General features: G+C 36.1%; 1 protein-coding gene across 4 annotated transcripts in view; it reads right to left on the minus strand.

The window, feature by feature from the left end:
- Window positions 1-5,955: 5,955 nt before the first annotated feature.
- The window catches only part of ARL13B (ADP-ribosylation factor-like 13B), a 49,851-nt gene continuing 33,793 nt past the window's right edge, over window positions 5,956-22,013 (minus strand). The window contains exons 5-11 of one of the 4 annotated variants that reach the window (XM_010567281.1): window positions 20,336-20,441; window positions 17,401-17,603; window positions 14,917-15,013; window positions 12,826-13,057; window positions 12,248-12,364; window positions 11,715-11,783; window positions 5,956-6,738 (exon numbers count right to left, since the gene is read on the minus strand). In XM_010567281.1, the coding sequence (XP_010565583.1) occupies window positions 6,662-6,738; window positions 11,715-11,783; window positions 12,248-12,364; window positions 12,826-13,057; window positions 14,917-15,013; window positions 17,401-17,603; window positions 20,336-20,441 (901 nt within the window). In that variant the 3' untranslated portion in view covers window positions 5,956-6,661. Of the gene's footprint in view, window positions 6,739-9,977; window positions 10,022-11,714; window positions 11,784-12,247; window positions 12,365-12,825; window positions 13,058-14,916; window positions 15,014-17,400; window positions 17,604-20,335; window positions 20,442-22,013 lie in introns of those variants that run through there. The other 3 variants (XM_010567284.1, XM_010567282.1, XM_010567283.1) reach the window with 3 other exon arrangements.

Raw genomic sequence — 22,013 nt, forward strand, 5'->3', positions numbered from 1 at the left:
TGGCTGAGGGGGGTGTCCCGTGGGTCCCGGCGGGGGGGCTGAGGTGGTTCGGGTGGGTTCTTTGATTCTGGGCTTCGTTGTGGTCTTCTTTTTTTTACCGTGGGAGGCTGTACTGTCCTCCAGTCTCCTCTGCCTCTCCAGGAGATAAACCAGGACTAGCCGGCAACCGGACCCTCCGTTAATCCATTTACAACCCTGACGCTCATCCAGAGCCCGCTCCAGGTGCTGCCGCCATCCACGCCGCCGCCGCCACCAGACCCAAGCGCTCTTCACCAGTCCTTAACGCCTGGCTGGTCCCGGCTTATGCAGACTTTGCAGCTGCTATTCAGCTGCTCAACAGCCTCCTCTAAACCACACTGGAAATCGGCTCTAGCATAACCTGCAGCTACTGGAGAAAAAAAAAAAAAAAAGGATAGAAACGTATGACTTATTCACACAAATGTCATACACACGTTTCCAGGTAACCCATTCTCTGGGAACGGTAACCAGGAGAACCAGCAGACACCAGTTTGCCAGCTGTAACTGTTTTAGCAGCGCTCCAGTCTGAGGCTGCCAACACACTCGGGCAGTTCCTCCTCTGATCGCTTCGTCTGAACAGAACCGCCGAGTCCTGCAAGCTCCTCCTGTGAGAAAGGGCATCTTGCTCTGTTGGCCATCTCCTGCTGCAATCCTCATGGCCTGGCAAAACAAAGTTGCCACGTACCCTCCCTTGCTCAGATGCTCACTTGTCCATCAGCATTTGCTGACTCCTTCAGTAAGAGCAACCCCTGCGGAAACAGCAAGTTTGTTTAACAGTAGTTTCGATTAAAGTCTGCCCACGCAGCTTCTGCGCGCTGAAACCGGCCTCTGAAATCCAGACTGGAAGAGGGTGCAAAGGTAAAGGCAGGAGTGCTATCGTACAGATTTTGAGTTTCGGGCACCAACTAATGAAGACTAAGAACATTTATGCAAACCTCATGCAAATTACCATCAAACTTGAAACCTTATTTACTCTTATTTCAGTTGGGATCCTGACAAAGAGCCAGTAGGCGAAATGGAGACCTCCTACATATCACATGTGAAAGGAAACCAGAAAGGCTTTTTGATAAATGAGTTGTACCAACAGATACAGAACAAGACTGGTATAAAAAGTACAGTTCTCTGCGGTTGTAATTCTGCCAATACCACTAACATACAAGAAAATACATACAATAATTGACTTTTACCACACCAATAAAACAAAAAAAGTATGCTGAACGAGTCACCTTCCCCTAAATCTAGGGCTATATTCCACTTGTAGATGGTGCCGTCAGTGTTGATTGATGTGTCTGAAACGAGTAAGATTTGCAATGCATCAGAAGCAAAGAAAGGACTTCAGTTAAACAGTTTGTTCACTAGCAAACGAACGGCAACAAAACAGTATACAGGCAACTGGAACCTGTATCTCTCTCATGTGCTGCCGAAGAGATGGATTGACTCTAGGGGGGATTAACTTCAGTACATTTTGCAAGGCAGGCTACTGTTCTTCTTAATAAAAAGCAATCCAAAACTATGCCATTTCTGTCACCTAAGCAACGACACTTGCCATGGTAAGTGACCATGTGCATGCCCGGATGCCCTGTTAAACCACAAACCACAGGCTGTATCTCATTTCTGCAAAATCCATTGTATCTCTGCAACTCCACTATAACCTCAGTCCACAATTCTCTTAAGCTAATGCATTTCCTTTTAACCTAAGTTACCTTATTTCAAACTTGTGTTTTCTAAGTATGTCCTTGCATTCAGGAAAGCAAAGAGGACACAAGCTATGCCCTATTGTCCCCTGATACTTTCAGAGAGTGGAGGATGAATGAAATGTCTTAAAATTAGTGAGTCAATATTCAGAAATACCACCACCACCAGCACATCAACATCCTCCAAGCCTAGCAAACAGAAAAGACAGGCCATTACTGTGAATTTCACTGTTTAGTTTCAGGTGTTCACAGTTTCCTCGAGCAAGCACAAATTGAGTCTTCACCTTCACATTATTATACAGTAATTTAGAAATACACAAGCAAACAATATTCTCCTTGTTTGTTCTATTAAGACAGACTTTGCAAAAGCTTGCTAGGTTTTATGGAGATCAAGGTCATGGACAGCATGACTTTTAGGATAAAAAATATGTAGATTATAAGATCATGTAAATTAATACTAATGGGATGTAGTACTTTTTGGGAAACTTTTTTAAGACTGTATTTTTCACATGATAAATTTTAGGACACTGCTTTTTGCAGTAGCAAATGCAAACACGGTGGGAAGACTGACTAAGCATCACTTTGAGGTCTGCAAAATCTACTACCTTCTGAAGAAAATTTTTATGTGTATGTATACACTTCGAAATCCCAAGTCTCCTATTCTACTTCAGTCCTTCAGTCTATCATCTAGTTGCTTATCAGTGAATCATTATTTCAGTAGCACTGCTAGCTTATTCAGGCTCACCTGGCTTTGTTGGTCTTCACAAGTTTAACCCATATACTCCACTTGATGCAAGGACTTAATTTCTTGTTACTCATCCTCACTCAACTTTTCTCTCTCTCAATCTTTCCACTAGCCCAGCAGGAGGAGAATTTGAAGTGATTTTAAATTCATATTCACTGCGGAGTATACATAGATTGCTAACAATTCCATGGCCCACTTTCCTAAAATCTTCTGGAAAGCACAGATTTTGTTACCATAGGGCAGTTGACAGAGCAATCCTAAGTAAGAAAATACAGCTTATGTGAACAGTAGGGGGAGAAAATAGAAAAAAGAAAACCCACCACACCAAACCACCCTCAAAAACCATCACAAAACCAACCAAACAAGAAAAAGATTCTTCTGTCCCAAGATGTCTCAAATTACACTTACTTTGAAAATATAGTTCCTCACTCCATTTACAGATGCATCTATTGAAACACTGTGGGGTACGTTCTGTTCAAAACAGTAAAGTACTTCAAGTTGAATGAATTCCAGAAGCTAGGAAGCTAACAGACAGTATGGCAAAGTTAGTGGGTAGCATCCTGAAGTTACAGTACTAAGCTCTCAACTAAAATACTAGAATATCTTAGTGGAAAAAATACCATTTGAATGTTATTTAAAGAAAAAAACCCCTACAACCTATGCTGCTTGCTTTGTTACTGTCCATCAATCTTTTCTAATGTGGCATCATTATATCCAAAAGTAACTGTTCTCAGGGAATATACTGGTTTCTACTGGAGAAGAAAATTGTCATGAGACCACTCCTGGCAGTCTTATTTTAAAAATCATCTAAAATAGCAATACTGAGAAATCCATTTTCAAGTGACAGATGGGCCTCCAGGGGATAGAGTTGCGGTTCTTTTGAGTTTCAGGGAAAGGATAATCACCACAGCCTTTATAAAGCTCATATGGAATTCACAGCCCAGAAAGTGAGAGAGAACACGGGCTCAAAGCCTGTTGCACAGGGGCTCCCGCAGCCCCACTGGTAGCCAGCGGGGTGGTGGATGTGCTGGAGGATTGCCAGTTGCACTTGCCTGGCAGGGCTCTCTGCGGGTGCCTTGCTCCTTCCATCGTGATCCTCGTAACCAGGGCTCACAAGAGGGCCATTAGAAAGCTGGCATCAGCTGTCTTTTGTAGGTAATTCTTTGAAAGCTTTCCAATTCTCCATCAGGACTGTGGAATTTAAATAGAAATCTCACAAGATTATCAAACAGCTTCCTCTAAAATCACAGTGCTTTTCTCTCGCCTCAGTATGAGTGCCCCTCACTGTGCATTATTTACATGGACAGACCACGTCACAGACGTGAAACTAAACCTAAGGGGTATCAAATATACCTACTTTTAATAATACAATTATAGTTACTATTTTCTATTTAAAACCTTTAAATCTCTGAGTAAGGTCCTTCTGTGGATTCTAGGTTTTGGCTAAAAAGGAAGACAACAATGAGAATGACATATTTTGAAGCACCGATTACCTTTCACACTAATTCAGCTCATGAAAATTACTATTCCTTATCTTAGAAGATACATTTAACCTACCTTTAAAATATTTTGTCTAAAATGTATTTAAAATCTTGCACATAGATAATGCAAAATGTTCTGCTTACATAGCACATTTCTGTGTTCTTACCACTCGTAAATACAAATACTTTGAGCTGAATGCACTGATGTATTTTGAAAGTGATATTCTTGACAATGAAAAGCATCAGAACCTGACGAAATCTAATTTGTGCAATAATTATTACCTCTCAACTTACAACTGTGCAATTTATAACCTGTCAAGTAAGTGGACTATCAAAGCACTTTATATGTGTACATATATACCTAACTTAGTGCCAATCTATCAATATATTCTCAATTTGACCACATTGCAGTTGAAAAATATGCAAAGATTCTGTCTATAAGGTCTCTGTTTTGTACATTTTAGCAATGTAAATAAGACTTGCAGCCATTAAACATTTATGACTATACTTGCTTCCAAAAAATTGTAAATTTATGGTAATATGGGAAACATGTTGATGCTGTGCATTAGTTTTATTCTATACATAAATGTCACCTTGAGCAAATAAAAAGTCAAGGTAGTATAAATTACTGAAAAAACTACTGTAGTAAATAATTATAGAGCATATTAATAAACAAAACTGTATGAAACATTTTTGAATACTTTGGTCACATATTAGTAAAATTTATTTTAAAAGCAGAAACAAAACTGATACATGTGTCCACACACACAACACACATAACACACATTTCACATGTAAGTATCAACATCTTACATTTCAGTTTCTCAAATTTTGTTACCGCAGCAGTATACAGCTTTATTTTTAATAAAGACTTCCGTTAATTTATTTTAGATAAGTGTTAAAATAAAAGGGTAATACTTTCCTAGAAACTGAAGCTGTAAAAAAAATAAGTCTGCGAAAGTAGAGCATTTAAGCCGAAAACTTTAAGTGGTAACATAGCTAAAGATAATAAGATTGAGATTGCACACAAACTTTTATGCAACCCCCCTCCACTTAATATTGTGTTTGTCTGAAGTGAAAATGCCTAAATCCTGAGAATAATCAAACTGAACCATGTCACACTATTAGAATACAACAAAAGTATTCTCATGCCGACAGTCACATACAAATGGTTTCATCCTTACACTAAACTAGCAAACTTGGAATATTCCTCTCCACCCATTCCAAACTTAATATTCATAAGACGGAGGGTTCCCCCCCCCACTCAAACATACTCTTTAAAAATCTTAATTAATAATTTCATTTTGATTAATGTGGTAGACGTTTATTTGTGCAACTCATTGCCATAAGTGGTATATGGCAAAAATTTCTAATGTCAAAGTGCCGAATATATACATTGCATTTTTTTAACATTTACTAAAATCATTTGGTAATACCATGTTATGGAAGACTGAGAGCGTAAAAGAAAATAATCAAGTACTGCTACTTCAAAAAAACTTTGAATGGGGGTTTCATCCTTGCTGTAACTAAATGGCATAATGATATACCTTTACACAATATTTCAATGGTTGTCTCCAATGTAAGAGGAAAAACATTTAAATAAGAATATAACCAATTGTAACAGTTGTTGTTTATGTATCACTTGCATGTGATTTTTTAAATGTAAAATTAACACATTACATGGAAGCATTATATAAGTCCTTAAAAATCTGTGGTTTCTTTAGTTTTCAAGATGGTGTTTTAGTATTATCGAGATTAAAAACTGCTGGAGCTTATCTGCATACTGGTTGATTCGGTTTTCCATTAAAACTGATGACTGAATTAGTGCAAAACTTTTACTATGTGCAATTTTCTTGTATGTTGTAGCAGACAATACAATATTCAGCTCTATTTTTTCAACTGAATTTATTACCTATGCCGAACTCAGTTAACAAAACAAAGAAAACAACATGTAAGAAAACATTCAGACAATCAAATATAATTAATTTTGTATAAAATGTCTTTAACTTTCCTTTCTACACCCCCCCCCCCTTTGGGTTGTCAGAAATATGAAATATGCATCTGGTAATGTAATCCCTAATAAGAGATATTGCTACTGTAAGAGAAATGTAAGAGTCAAACATATCTATTTGTATGTATTTGACTATCAGCTTTCTAATACTTTTTAGGTATTTTATTGGTAGTAAGTATGAATGTCCACTCAAACTTTCAAATAATTTTATAAAAAGTTAGAAAAATATACTCAATATTTGTTGCATAACCTTCCTATAGTCACCCTATCATACATGAATCTTACAAAATGCATTAGAATCACTTATTAGCTGCAAGAATACCAACGACTGCACAGCACGTGGAGAAAGGTCTTGGTGAGAATGTACAATCCGGTATTATGTGATCTTGAAGGTATTTTTCTTCAGGTTTACAGCTATGTATTTTCACAAGTAAATCCAATAAATACTCAATACCATGTTCACATGAGCATCCATGGACACATAGACCTTCCTTGATTTCATGCTAAATCCTGAAGAAGAGCTGGTGATGTGAAAAGTAAATGATAAAGTCTGATCAACTAAGTACAATAGAATGAACTCCATGTTTAATTGTCACCAAGTTATTTTGCAACAAGCTGATAGAGGGTCATTTTAAAAATTTTTCTTCAAGGGCAAAAAATGTTTCTGTTATAATTTTTTGATTTTGTTTTTTAAATGGTATTTGTGATCCAGTTAAGCAATGACATCATGGGTCTCACTGTTGGGTCTTTGGCGTATAGTCAGCGGGGGCAGAGGCTTTCCATAGAAATCTGTATAAGAAATACCAGAGAAGAAAAACACATTAATCTGTCATTTACCATCTCCCTTGCTTAAAGGATTTTTAAATAAGGTAAATTCTTGCTTCCTTAATGAAAGCTAGGTAGCCCACAAGTTTAGAGCTAATTCCTACAAGCAACTTTCAGACAGTGCTAATCAGTGTCTGGAGGTGTATTGGCCAAAACAGATTTTAATTACGTTTTGTTATACATGCATCAGCATTTGCAAGATTAAGCCCAAAGGTGATCTGTAAACATCCCTAAAAAGAGGAAATGAGACATCCAAAGTGTGCAATTAACAAATGAAAAAATGAAGTATCAAAATCTGAATGTTGCTGTAGTCAAGTGTGTATTGCAATAGTTTGCTATGCAGTATCCAAAATTTTGGGACCATCTATGCACGGCATCTATGTTGAAAGCCATACTAACTTCCTAAAAGAACTATATTAAGAATTTTTAGATAAAAGTGCAACATTTCCTTTTGGCAGTAACGGAGTTTAAAGTAGTAAAGACAAAATTAAGTACACCAGCAGAGACTAACAAGTATTCTCAAACATTTGTAATTGATATAAAAGAAAAAAAACCATGTAGACTGGTACATGCAAAGAATTTCACAAGCAAAATAATGTCATGAAAGATGGTAAGAGGAAACAGGTAGAAATCAAGAAAAAATAAAAGCAGCTTTTTGAAGCATTCAGATCTCAGTTTTGCTTCTACAGACAACCAGGATCCTTCCCAACAAAGCCTTGATAGCCTGCCAACACAAAATTCAGCTTTAATCATAATTTTCCAAGAAAAATGTATTCCACTTGTTCTACATATGCAACAACTTGTGTTAAAATTGCATTCCTGAGCTAAAATTAATAAAAGCAAGCAAGCTGGATAACATTAAGAATATTTGTACCAGCCTGTAGGATCAAGGTTTTCGTTATCCTCACATTTAATCAGTCAAATAACAACACTTTTATATTATTGTTGTAAATTTTTTTATTTTAATAGAGCTAATTCAGTGTTACAGCAGCATGTGAAAAGCAACAAAACTGCAATAAATGATTATAGGGTAAATGGAAACCTGTACAATGGATATTTTTATTAGTTTCTTGAGGTCTGGCAGATGACTTTAGGATTGGCAGACAATTTTACTTCCTATAATGAGAGAGATTTATCATTCTTGCAAATGTGTCCTCCAGTGACAATAAATAGACACTCATTACCTAGTGTTGTGCTAGAATCATTAGCATGACTGGAAAAATTGCAGTTTTTAGTGAAAATAAATGTATAATTAAAGATTTATATAATTGACTCTACTGCCTGTTAACTCTGCCTAAACATCCAACATAATGTTCCCTGCTAAGAATGGGACAAAAATGACTCAATATGTATACTAAATAGCTTGCTTACCAACATTTAAATTTTTCAGTTTGCACATTAAATCATTAAGACAGATTTATGTCTCTGAGAACACCTAGCATTAAAAACCAGACCTTTGGAGGTTGTTTAAACCTCGCAATACACTAATTTTATATATTTCAGCAGCAAGGTCTACCACATATCTGTGACACTTCCAAAAAAATTATTTTTAAGACAAAACCAAATGAATAACTGCTATCCTAACTGACAAAGACCTGTAGTAGAATGCATGGGAATACTGAGAAGCACCTGTTCCTGTGTTTTTTCCAGGGACTAGCAGAAATGAACACTACAAAAAGTCATACCTGTTTTGAATCTTAAGGGGATTGACTTACATTGAGGAGCTATCAAATGTTTCATTGATACACTCTTGGACATAGAATTTGAGAGTACTCCTGACAATAACCTCTATGTATAACCAGGCTCCTTAAACTTTTAAAAGCAGACTGTTAAATACTTTTTTCTTTCCTTGCTCTTATGGACACTAACAGTTTTACCTAGAGTCCTGACAAAAGCATCTCCTGGGCATCCTACTGGAATTGAGGTTTTTCACTCTGATCTACGTGAAGGTAGGTGCTCATTTGCCCCACATACAAAGACATTTGAGCCACTTGGCCAATAACAATTTGTCAAAACAAATTGTTCAATAGAAAGCAGTATTGTTATAGAAAACAGTGCACTTCAGAGAATCAAAAAAAACCCCACAGAAAAGAAAGCCTTAGTAAAGTCCCAGCTAAAGGAAATAAATAAAAAAAGTACTTTAAGCTTTCACTGCAAATTGTACCTTCAAGCCATTTAATATCAATTAATCATGAAACCAATATGGAAAGTAGGCCTTTTTATTTCACATAAGTTGAATGCCTGAAAAACTTTTAAAACCACCTTTGCAGTGGATTTTGGGCAAAGCTGGGGGGTGAAAAAAAAAAACAAAACCAAACTGGATTTATTTTTCTGCTGAAGGGACAGCCAAAAAGAAGTTGGTTTTCAGAAAGACACAATTCAGGGGATATTCTAAAAAATTGATCAAAGTTAGGCTCCACTGGTCTTAGGAAAACTCGAGTGAGTTTCCAAGCAGGAGCAGGTTCTCCATCTGCAAAATATATAAAAACTCATTGAGAAACACTGTTGCGTGACAGAAAACGGGCAAGGACAGATGGCAAGCTAAATTTGGTGCAAGATGGACTTGGTAGTGTTAGGTTAACGGTTGAACTCAATGATTTTAAGGGTCTTTTCCAGCCTACATGATTCTATGGCTCTCAAATGGTCTGAGTAAAAAAACAACTGCTTTAAGCAAAGTAATTAATTAATGCTCTTTGATATCAGGACGTAACTAAAGGTTTGACAATGCTGGACCATGCGTTTGAAGATCTTTTTTCATTTACAAACAGTGCTTTCCTGACAGATGTTTTCTTGCTTTCTCAGGGTTTTCTGTATCTGTGTGAATCTTGTGAGTGTCTCAAAATTCCTGAAAAAAACAAATCTCAGCAAAGAGCAGGCAATGTCTTGAATTCAGCTGCAAAGTTCTGAGCACTCCAAGTTTCCTCTGATCTCAACGGTTTCACCTCTGGTCAAGAGATCATTCCCTTACCAACATCTTTTCCATTGTTAGATTCCAAAATACTTTCATTATTATCCTTATTTTACAAATGGACTAAATTAACATAGATCTCAGGTTACTAACTTACACACCTGTGAGTAGGGAACCTAGCTTAACCTTTTTTTTTTCTCTTTGTCCCACCCATGCTCTTGCTACAAAATGCAACACCTCCCTTAGGCACAGATAAAAATTGAGTACCACCTCTTCCCTTTCTTCCCCTCCCTACCTCTTCATCTGGCTTTTCTTTCTTGCCGCCTTCTCTCTATATGCCTTTAAAAAAAAAGAGCAAGATGGTTTTATGATTAAGACTACAAATTACATTTTATGCACATGAATTATGCTCCTGTAAAGAATAAATATCTAGGTTTTAGAGATTTTAATTGCCCTTCAGGCATCTTTTGATTCTTTGGCAGAGAAGCTTCATGTTCTGTTCCTTCAGAACTTCAGCAGGTATGTCCACATGGTGCTGTACTACATGATAGTAGTACAATCAGTTCAAGTCAGGGTTAAGCTCAAGGATCACTACAGCCACACTGAGCTCCTTTCTCTAGAAGTTCCTCAATTAATGTTCTCTTTGTTCAATTTGTATAAGTGTTGCCATTGCTTTAGTTTGGTTATTATCCTCTCATATTACTCCAGATGTCTCCATATTCACTTCGCTTTTCAAAATTTAAAAAACAAAAATGTAAGAAAAATAAAGACATTATCATCTAAAACTGAGAAAAAGCTGCAATATGAGCATATGAAAAACATGAAAATCTTCCATAGTCTTCCAAAAATAGAAAATAGTCATTATTCAAGAGAGAAATCAAGAATCTGCCTACTACACCTTGACATATCCAGTTATTAAACTTACTTTTCCTATCAGTTTGTGAACTTGCAGGGACACCGGCTCTTCAGGTAAAGCAGCAGATCCCAAGCTTTATCACTGACACCTCTCCTTGCAGACCAATAACCTAGTTTTCAGTTGGAAGTCTCACTACTTCTGCAATCAAATTTATGTTGGAGCTTTTCATCATAGCTGGGATTGCAGTCTCTCATTTGGAGTTGCTAACGTAATGCACTTAATTCAGAGGTGCCCACATGTCTTTAGCTTTCCTTCTCACAAGAAAACACCCCCAAATCAATGACAAAAGTCTTAGCAGACTATGCTTTTAAAACCATATGGAAACAGTAGCAGTGGGTAGAAGAAATTGTAGACTATCTCAAGAGGCGACACAAGCAGTCAGCTTACACACAGCAAGTTCATCGGGATGTGGGCTATCGTTCACAGAACTACAGAAATACCTGGGGCCCATTTGGGCTCAGTATTGTGAAGCGATTACCACTTGCAGATCAGATCATAAGATCAGTGTGGAAACAAACAGGCAGCTTAGTGCAGAACCAGCCTGGATGTGGAGAAGCCACTATGGATGGCAAATTAATAAGCCCTGATGGATCAATGCAGTCCTGCTTAGGTCTTTCTGCAGTGTCCTCTCTGCTGAGTACCTCAGACTTCTTCCAGTAGCCAGGTAACCCAACTCCCGTCCCCACTGCATCAGATAATGATGAACTGTCTACATATGGACAATGGAAATATACTTTGAAATTTTAACTTTGAATGCAGCGTGTGTTTGGACTCTTAAAGTAACTGGTCCCGATACTTTTTGTTATATGGCACTTTATAATATTTAGGTGCATGCTGCTGTGCAAATAACTTCAGATCAATTAATAGCTTCTGATATCCTATGCCACTTTAAACTTTATAAGGGAATCTGAGAGAACTTATTCTTTTTAGTAAAAAAAGAAATAAGACTTGAAAAATCAAAAAGATGCTTTCTACTAAGCAAAAGTGTTAGCTTTTTGTCAGTGAAAATTGGCATTAAGAAATTAAAAAAAGATGAAGAATGAAATGAATGTAGAAGTGAATGAACAATGGAGAATGCTTTAAAAAAAGTACAAAACCCAAAATATTTTCAATTACCAGCATGATGTGTTTCACCAAGAGGCTCAAGTTTTCGAAGTCTATTAAATTTGGGAGTTCCCCAGCCAACTAAAGGAAAACAAAGACAGTCAAAACACGCCACGACTGCACTTGATTCTGATGAAAGGTATGGAAACCAGTTATTTTGGGAAGTAATCAAAGCATTTAGAAATGCCGAAACTATGTAATATATTGTACATATGGTGAATAATGATGAAATACTTTAAAAATAGACTGATTTACTGTTAAAAATATTGATATTTTTAATCACTTTTTCATCAATGAATAGTCAAGTTTCTGACTCTTTTTTCTGTGAAAATAACAACATCCTCCCCCACGGACTAGATCAAATCAATACTGCTGAAAGTTCATATCATGCAGTGGGGAACTGCATCAAAGATTTCCTAGAGAGTAAGGTTTAGTAGCATATCTCTGTATGAAGACCTTTCCAGTTTCAACATTCACAAATGAATATTTTAAAGAATTATTAACCACAAATTGAGACATCGATTATTGTTTGTTAGTACACTTACCTGGTGGAAGAGCTGGTGGTGGTGTAGGATTTTTGGTAACAGTGTCCTCTGTATTAACAGGTTCTACTCTGTGGCCCCTTTTTAATTTTGGTTTTTTATTTTTTTTCTTACTGTTATCTATACCAAACAGAAAGAAAGCATTACATATCCTACAGTTATATTCAGAGAATATCTTAGATCATCTAATACAATTGTTGGGGTGAGATACATCAGCGTTTTCAGTACAAACTTATAGACAAAATGATGTGAAATGTAAAATTCACACAACATTTTCATATAGAAAATAAACTGTAAGCATAAAATATAAGTAAACTCAATATTTTAATAAAGAAATTCAACTTAGCTTGGTACTGATGGAAAGTGGACCACATATTTGATTATGATAAAAATGAACCTAGTTTCAGCTACAGTATCAGTCACACTAACACACACACACTTTTTCAAAGCAGATTTTCTAATACAATAATCTAATGGTGCATTTTTATGTTTCCAATAGATTGACATGTGGTATCATGAAAAATAATACAGACAGAGGGAAAAACTATGTGAAATGACACATTAAAAGGAAGCAGTTTTACCTGAGTCAAGGCATTCTGTGACTTGCTGCTCATTCTCTTCTTCATGCTGCAAAAGCTGTGTAGTTGTAGAATTGCATGTTTCTAGTCTACTATCATTTGTGTTTTGGCTGCTGCTACTTGATAAGTGCTGGGCATCCTTTTGTTCCTGTTCTGTTTGCGATTTAGGGACAATCGTAGCCTTTTCAGTCTCCAACCTTTGCCGCTTCTTTTCCTTTTCAATTTGTTTTTCATTCTAACAAAAAGTAAAAGAATTTTTCTTTTTTTTTACAAATTCTAATGCTGTATACTGACTAATAAGACAGGAAGGTTATTTTTAAAATGAAAATATTCCTAAAATATTTTTCTGTCCCACATCTAGCATAGAAAATATTTTTAAATAGGTGAAAAAATTAAATTTCAAATATCCTGTCCAGAGGAAGTGTGTGTGTGTGGGAAGATTAACAGCAAAAGAAACGACCTTGAGGTTTATAGCCTGTTTTCTTGCTTTCTTTTTGGTTATATGACAAAATGAATGCTAGCTATACAAATCACCATCAACAGTCCTGAGCAAAAGGTTAGATAACTCCTAATTTCTTCCTCTTCAATTATCTTTTTTTTTTCCAATGTTTTATTTAAAACATAATACACATGCACAGAGCTTAAGTATCCCGAAAGTGCTACCATGATTTGGACAAATACCAGTTGTGTCATACAGACTCAATGATAGGCTGTTTCACAGGTTCTGTATCACTAAATCACCATCTTTGCAATACTCGCAGCTATGCCCTTCTCTTCTTTACTCTGCATGTTATTATAAAGTGTATTATTGTGCATGTAGCTGACTTTACAAGATATATGGACATGGGTGCTTTTCTCCTGGAGAGAAGCAAACGTTTGAATTACTGGAAAAGTCTCTGAGAGTTTATGTGTTTCTTGAGATTATGTTATCTCAAGCCAACTGAATAAAAAGATACAGTACAATAAATAAGAACAACCTGAACTCAGAAACAAAGGTTAAGGAAACTTTATATATTAATATGCTTTCCATATTTCAAAGCTAAGGAAGCTTCTCAATTGTCCCAGTTTTCAAGAGAAAACAGGTTATGCTCAGAAATATAAATAGCTGAATTAGGGAGATTTTATATGACTCACTACATCACTAAAACACTTTACAAGAAACTAATAGACCTTGAATATTTTCCACGCCTGAATATCCAATAGTTTAATTAGGAAATGTGTTCAGCCATCTGTTTACAATACCTTTATTTTACTGTGTTGTCACGGTTTAAGCCCAGCCAGTAACTAGGCACCACACAGCTGCTCGCTCACTCCTCCCACCCCAGCAGGATGGGGGACAGAATCAGGAGAAAAAAAAACCCCAAACCTTATGGGTTGACATAAGAATGATTTAATAACTAAAGTAAAATAAAACGTAATAATAATAACAACAATAAAAACAATAATAACAATAATATAATAATATAACATCTAAAAAAAGAAAAAAAAAGAAAAACAAAAAAAAAGAAAAGACAAATTATGCACAATGCAATTGCTCACCACCTGCTGACTGATGCCCGAGCAGTGATCCAACCCTCCTGACCAACTCCCCCCAGTTTATATACTGAGCATGATGTTCTATGGTATGGAATATCCCTTTGGCTAGTTCGGGTCAGCTATCCTGGCCATGCTCCCTCCTAGCTTCTTGTACACCTGCTTGCTGGCAGAGCATGGGAAACAGAAAAATCCTTAACTTAGGGTGAGTGCTACTGAGTAACAACCGAAACATTAGTGTGTTATCAACATTATTCTCACACTAAATCCAAAACACACTGTACCAGCTACTAAGAAGAAAAGTAACTCTATCCCAGCTGAAACCAGGACATGTGTCTACAAAACTTTTTGTCCCCACATCAATAATAGGGGATTTTCTTAACATGAAAGCACTGATTCAATGCACACAAAACAAGACGGCCAAGATTAAAAAAAAAAAAAAATAGTTCTGTGCATACAGACTTACAACAATTCTTTTAAATAAACCATTTTTCTCATTACCTCTCAGACATTTGTTAGTGGTAGGTCTAAAACGATCCAGATTTCCACATATTCTCATACCTCAGAGATTACAGCAGATATAGGTTGGAAGGGGTTTTCAGAGTTCCCAGGCTCCGGGTCTTCTTCATCAGGTACACTTCTTCCTTCTTCTCTTTCTCTTTGTTGTTGGGTTTACGTTGTTGTTGTTTTAGTGTTTTGGGATTGGTTTGGGGTTTTTTTTGGGGGGGTGGGAGTGGAAAGAAGGGGGGATGAACAAAGAATTATGAAGAAGCCAAGCCATAAATTTTACATAATAGAGAACACTTACTAGGTCACCTAACTCATCCTCCAGTTTATGCCAGCTGATTTTTACAATATACTTCTGTATTTTGAAAAACATTCTACAGAAATCACAATGACAGGCTAACATCAAGAAAGCACAAGGATATGTTATGGCAGAGGTAGAAACACATGCTGCTAAGTGCCAGAACGTTCAATCAGCACTTCAGGAAGTAGAAGCAGTTTCTGAGGACAGGATATGTGACAGCATACATCTGTAACTGGAAGGGTTTGATTATTCAACAGTATGCTGAAATCTTCATGCTGAAATTTTCACACTGGTAATCCTTTATAACAATTGTTTCACGGTATTCAATTTCTTAAAAAAAAAATAAATAAAAAACCCCCTATGTGGTGGGAAACCAGACTATCTAAACCCTATTCTTCTATTTTTAATACACCTCCACTTCTCATAATTCTAGATTCTTCTTAATATACATAAGAGAGAACTGGTACCGGACTGTTCAGTTCATGTAGTAACAATTAGGGAATCATATTTACTTCAACTAGACTCGGGAAAGTTCAGAAAGACACATAATGCTCAGTACAGTGTCGTTGCACCAGCACTAGTTATTTTTTATGTGCCAGATCTCTATGTAAGAAATATTAAACTACTATGTATTAAATAGTATATTAATAAAGTATATGCTCATCAAATACTTTTCATCACTCGACCTGATGGCACCTGTGCATACGAAGTCACTGTTTCACCTACTTTACAGCTGCAAGTACTGAGAGATGAAGTAACCCTGTTGTTCAGAGGCACCAATGGGACTGAAAAGGAGGTCACCGATCTACCTATGAAACCTTACTGCTTGGAAGGAACCGCCAGTGCTATGTTAAAACTTACTGGCACTACCCCTCTCTCTGGTCTTCCATTTGGAACAAGATGATCGCAAGTCACATTGTGGAGGAAATGCACTGTCAGAAAACATTCAGGGAAGCAAATCTGAACAAAAAGCAGTCTGGGGAATTATTAAAACCGAGAATGAAACAGAACTACACTTGAATCAAGATTAACCTGTTTCTTACAGTAAGAAATCAATTTGATGCAAAACAGCAAAATGAGAGTTAATGCCATCTCGTATCTGAGACAAGCCCTCAGCTACAGGTAAAACCAGCAGAAGTTACTAGTTAGCTTTCCTCTAAGACACAAGAAGTTAAGCAGAACTTTTAAGCTTTTAATCCAATTCAGACCCAACCAATTCTTCCAGTGAACAGATACAATCAAGATCACTGAGCAAGAACAGGATATATGGAAAATGCCCATATTATCAGACAATCTCTTTGAGACATGTTTCAAAGTCAGTCCTCACTACACCTCTCAACATGGCATAAACCCAAAACAAACCAACATGGTCACAGGGTTTTGTCTATGCAGAGACATCTAGCAGACTAACAGTATGTGAATTTTGTATACATTTGTGAAATATGTATGAAGACCGTGTCAAATTCCAGGTGTTTAAAATGTGCAAGTAATTTACTTGCTGAAGTAAACCAAATCAGCAAGACCACAAGCTGAGATACTTCACAGTAGCTTCAGAGTTACTTCTCAAAGTAACTGAGACTTGCAAATCTCTGCATATATAGGGCAGACGGGGGGACAGGGATGCTCAGCAAATTTTTTAAGAATGCGCCAGTAAAATGATTCACATCAGTCTCTAGTAGGAACTATGGTGGGCTGATGATGACCACAAAGAGCTTTGAAGGGAAGTAATAAATCACTTGCCCTGCTTCCCCTCCCTGCATCAGCTTAAGTCTCTCCATGCCTCGCCCGCTGGATATCCTGAAGTTTATTAAGCACAGTGTTGAATAAAGTTTCACATCTAGTCTTTGATATTCACATATGGGTTACAAAGTCTAACTTAATAAAAGTTTATTTTAGAACACACTTGAAGGTAACTTCAGATTAAATGACAGGATTTATATTTTAGGTTAGCCTCCTGAGAATGTATATTAGCAAGGCCAAATTTATTCCACGACTACCTTGGAATTCTCATTCACAGTACATTTCCAGCATAGAGCGAATAAAATAAAGGGGATGAACCAGGCAAAAACTTGTAGTTCTTAAAGAAAGGCTCTAGCATTCAGGTCCATACTTTTAATATGGCTTGCAAGCTTTAAATCCTTGATAGCTTGGTTCCCATAAGGTTTATATACAGGAATGAATCAAGTATCGTATAGAAAGGGAGGAAGGGGAGGTAGGAAAAATTACAGAGAGAATACCTTTCTTCTCGTATCCTTCTCACTCGTTCAGCTCGTTCTAGTTTCTTTTGTTCTTCATATGCTTTTTGTTCTGTAGTGTCTCTTTGGATGCGCTCATTTAAGGCATCAAAATCTTTTGCTATGATATGTAGAAGCCAGTATAAACCCTTTTTTATTGATTTATCAATTTTTTTCCCACAGCCCATGATAGCTGAGCAAGGTTCCTGTAAATATAAGGACAAGGAGGGGAAAATTATTTGCATTTCAGATCACTTTTCTTGACTGAAAACAAGAAATCAGCCAAACAATTACTGTTTACTGTGAAGCTTGCAAAACACTAAGAAGTATGGGAAATAAATTTGCATTTAGGTATTCTATAAATTTAGGTGCTTTTTTTGCCAAGATACAAATCACAATAGTTCCACCAAATTCCATTATTTCCCATCCCATTTCAAAAATACTTGAATACTGCACAGAAAAACATGTTTGCATATCTATCTCTAGACATATATATATATACACCTCTTGCATATACACACAGCTGTTACATATACACCTGCTATGTGTATATATGTATATTTACATGCCTGTTTCTATACACATCCATATCTGTGCATCTCTATAGAAATATAACTTATCAACCCCAAATATGTATGCAATCAGGAAAAGAATAATTTTCTCTTCATGTTCATTGTCAGGAGGACAAGTATAATGGGCTTTAATTGGAACAAAAGAGATATAACTTGATTCTAGCTTAGAACATGGAGAAGGACTAGATGACCTCTCAAGATCTCTTCAGAACTATTTTCCAGCATGTTTTGGAGCACTGTATGGGTCTTAAACTGTTCTCTGAATAATAATTGAGTAGATCCAGCTATGTATTTGACATGAAGAAATGATATTTCAACACTATTTGTCTTCAGAATTTGTGTTCATGATTGAAGGAAGATTAAAAAAGACTAACTCTCCAATGTTAACACCTAAAAAATTCTCTGTGTATATGTCTTCATTTGACAAGCATTTAAATGGCACCTAAGTGCCATCTGCTTAAAAGTCAGCTAAGGTATGTAGGATTTACAGCAGAAAAAAGAAACAATTCTGACTTGTTATGTCCCCCCAGAGTGCCAAACCTAGTTTGCATTTTAATACATTCCTACTTTGCTAAATTAAGGTTCAAATATGAGTGTTGTTCACTATGGAACACTACAATACTCTCTAGCAGAACCTAATCAGGGAGAAAACTAAGATAAAACAACAGACAGCACTGGGGCAATTTTATTCTTGGTTTGCACCAAGATTATTGTTGCTGTAGTTTAGTTATAAAATACAGAAATTTAGAAATATAGAATATACAGACACGTTAAAAAAGAAAAAGAGGAAGGTCACTCTCACTGACACTGTGCGACAGTGAGACAAATGACTCCTTCCATTTGCTTTAATATTTTGTGGGGAAATTTGAAGATCCAGAAGAAAACTAATTAAAAGAATAAGAACAAAAAAAAAAGGGGGTTTGGTACTTGCCTAATTTTACTTAAATCTTGTTTCACAACACTCCTGTTTAAATTCACCACGAGTCATCACATTGAAATAACTTGGGACCATGTTCACCTTTAATGAGCCTCGTAAAGAAGCTGCCCATTTGAGTATGTAGTACTCTCTGCTGCTTTCCGCTAAAATGACTGAGAGTAAGAGATCTAGTTTCTTTATTGATTACACCCAAGATATAAATGGAGAATAAGAACTGGAACATGTCATAAATTAAGTAATTCTAAAGTACTGGAAATATACACTAGAATCTTTCAGGTCTTTTATACTGATAATGTTTTGCAAGAAAATATTTTTGTCACAGAAGTCCCTTGGAAAAAAAGGGTGAATTTGCAATTTTTATTTTTAGGATTGCTACGCACGCATAGTGCAAAGTACACTGACCGAAGAAACGGAGTCAAAGAGTCCTGACATAATGAACATAGCTATGCCCTGCTACAACTCAACTTTCTAAAGAAAATAATAGCAATATGTATTACCCTATGAATTTTGCAAATCTCCTTAGGGAATTAAAAGTTTGTTTTAAATTTTAAACCCCAAATACCATCTGGAATAGTTTTCCAAAATTGCCTTCTAATTCTGGTTAATAACAGCGTAACTTTCATTATCTTTTAAAATGTTTCTTATTGCAATTAGAAAAAGATTATAAAAGTAAAGCCCACAAATGGTTAACTAACAAACTAGTCAATTAAAGCAAAGGCTTAAAGAAAACTTCAGGGACTACTGATTTGGATAAATTATCTGAAATATTGACCAATATTAAGTAGCTTTCATACAGATTTCTGGTTTAACCCCTCCCCCCCCCACCACTTTTTTATGATATTTTTTTTTAACATGACTATGAATACTACCTCTGAAATGTAGTTATTTTAGGACAAATATTAACTAGCAACTAGCTCTAACAGTGTTCTTTGGTGACAGCTGTGCTGGGAATTAGATGCCCTAGGAATTAGATTAAGTTCTTGCTGTTTGCCAGATGGTGACTCAGACTAAATGATGGTTTTAGCTATGAACAGAAATGAGACAAACATCATATCTGAATAGTGATCCTTCTTGAATGTCAACATAGGCAAATTCCATTTCCTGCTTCTTTTTTAAAAAGTGGAATACTAAACTTGCTGTCCAATTAAGCAAGTTTTAAACCACATCAGTAACTAATTATTCTTACATGGTTTCAGAATGGACCAGCAGGTACACTTTGAGGATCCTAGTTATAAAGATTTCTTCAACCAACCCAGATGCAGAACATCAAGGTGAACAGTAGAATTGCTTGCAAAACAGATACAGGTACTGTATCTTCACTGGGATTGCAGGGTTTTAGTTTCAGTTTTATGCTATGCAGCACAATCTTCCACCTTATTGCAAGCTTTAAATATATATTAGAAAATGAAGCATCGTAAAATATACTTACAATTTGACATAGACACTTGTGTTCATTGACAAGCTTTTCCAGAGATAAGGACTCGATTACATCTGCTTCTGACAGAGCTCCTTCTCTGTCCTGCTTATTTGCCAGCCTAAAGAAAAGATCAAAAGAAACACTTAGCACCCTGACACTAGAGAGACTTTCCGATCTCCAAAAGCTAAGTTTTTGACAAAAGTAGGAAGAAGAAGGGGAAGAAGGAGAAAGTAAAGAGAAAATGCCTTGTTTCAGCTTTAATTCTGAATTGTTCTTTCTACTTAAAAAACATTAGTCCATGCAATATTTTCTGCAGATACTTACATTAAATAATTACTAAGGTGCTTAGGAATTATTTATTAATTATTAATAGACAAAGAAATTATATTTTACAGCTAAGATGGATGTAAAAGACTGTACTGTTCTACATCTAAAGCTACACAGTACAATCTGTTTGAGTCTATACATCAAAGTTCAGAACTTTGCAACTTCCCAAACCATGTGCATAATACTGCTTTATGATCATCTTGCACTTGCCTACTATCCAGAATTTCTCTCTGATGCCAAACGATTTGATATGTAATGTTTTGAACTTGCTCTTCATAAGTAAAACTTAAAGCTCAGAGGGAGGTAGGTGCATGAATAGCTCTAAAAACCCACACTTTATTATTAAATAGAGGGAAGCAAAAAAAAAAGTATGAAACACGTAGCTTACAAAATAAGTGTTCTGTAAGATTAAGTGCTATCATTGTCTTATTTCTTAGGGATATGGTAGCAAAGAGGACTCCAGAAAATATACATCATAAGTTTTGGGGGGACTGTTGTTCCTGATCAGATTTGTCTTCCATATACTCTGTAGCTGCATCCAACACTACAGCCACTAATGTGTGTTTTTTAAAACCAGATCTGATTTACCACCCAAAGTATGTTATTCATTATTTCATACTTTAATATGGACATACACCCTGAAGCAGAGGCTGTTATGTTCCTTTCAACAGTGTTATCATTAACTACTACAAAGATAAGAGGGCTGTCCAGAATTGTAAATATCCCAAATGCTTAAGTTCTTCACCTCAGCAAACTCCTGGTGATACCATGTTCTAACAACAGAAATGAAAGTTACTTCCTTTTATCAAGACTAATTTTTTAATGTTTCAATGAAAACTCCTCTGTATATGAAATAAAACTGGAAAAACTTCCAATCTAAAGCCCTAAAAGGTACATCACAAACTACATGTAAGAAAAAGCAAGGGTAACTGCCAAAACCCGTATGGAACCACAACTCACAGAAAGGCAACATCTTTTCTTTCATGGGGATTTCTCTTAGCTATCCAAGTAATAATTTTCATGACACTCTCAGGACTTGACTGTCCTCAAGACCTCAATTTCTCAATTAAAATGGATTTAAATTGGTCAACATCCAAAAAAGCAGGATGGATTAACAAGGTAAGTTTACCTAAGTATTTAGGAAGGTATTAGCCCGGCAGATATATTCCCTAGAAAAAACTTAAAAAAGTAAACTTGCAATCAGGTTGGCCAGTGATTTTCTGAGTTCACTTACAAGCAGATTTTAAGAACAGATGGAGAAATTTAGATAGAAATCCAAAATATATATTTTAAACAAACAAAAATGACAAAAAAATCATAGGAAATCATTCCTGTTTCTTGAGGGTCTGAGAGTTTTATAAGG

Source organism: Haliaeetus leucocephalus, unplaced genomic scaffold (genome assembly GCF_000737465.1).
Source record: "Haliaeetus leucocephalus isolate CR32 unplaced genomic scaffold, Haliaeetus_leucocephalus-4.0 Scaffold228, whole genome shotgun sequence".
NCBI lineage: Eukaryota > Metazoa > Chordata > Aves > Accipitriformes > Accipitridae > Haliaeetus > Haliaeetus leucocephalus.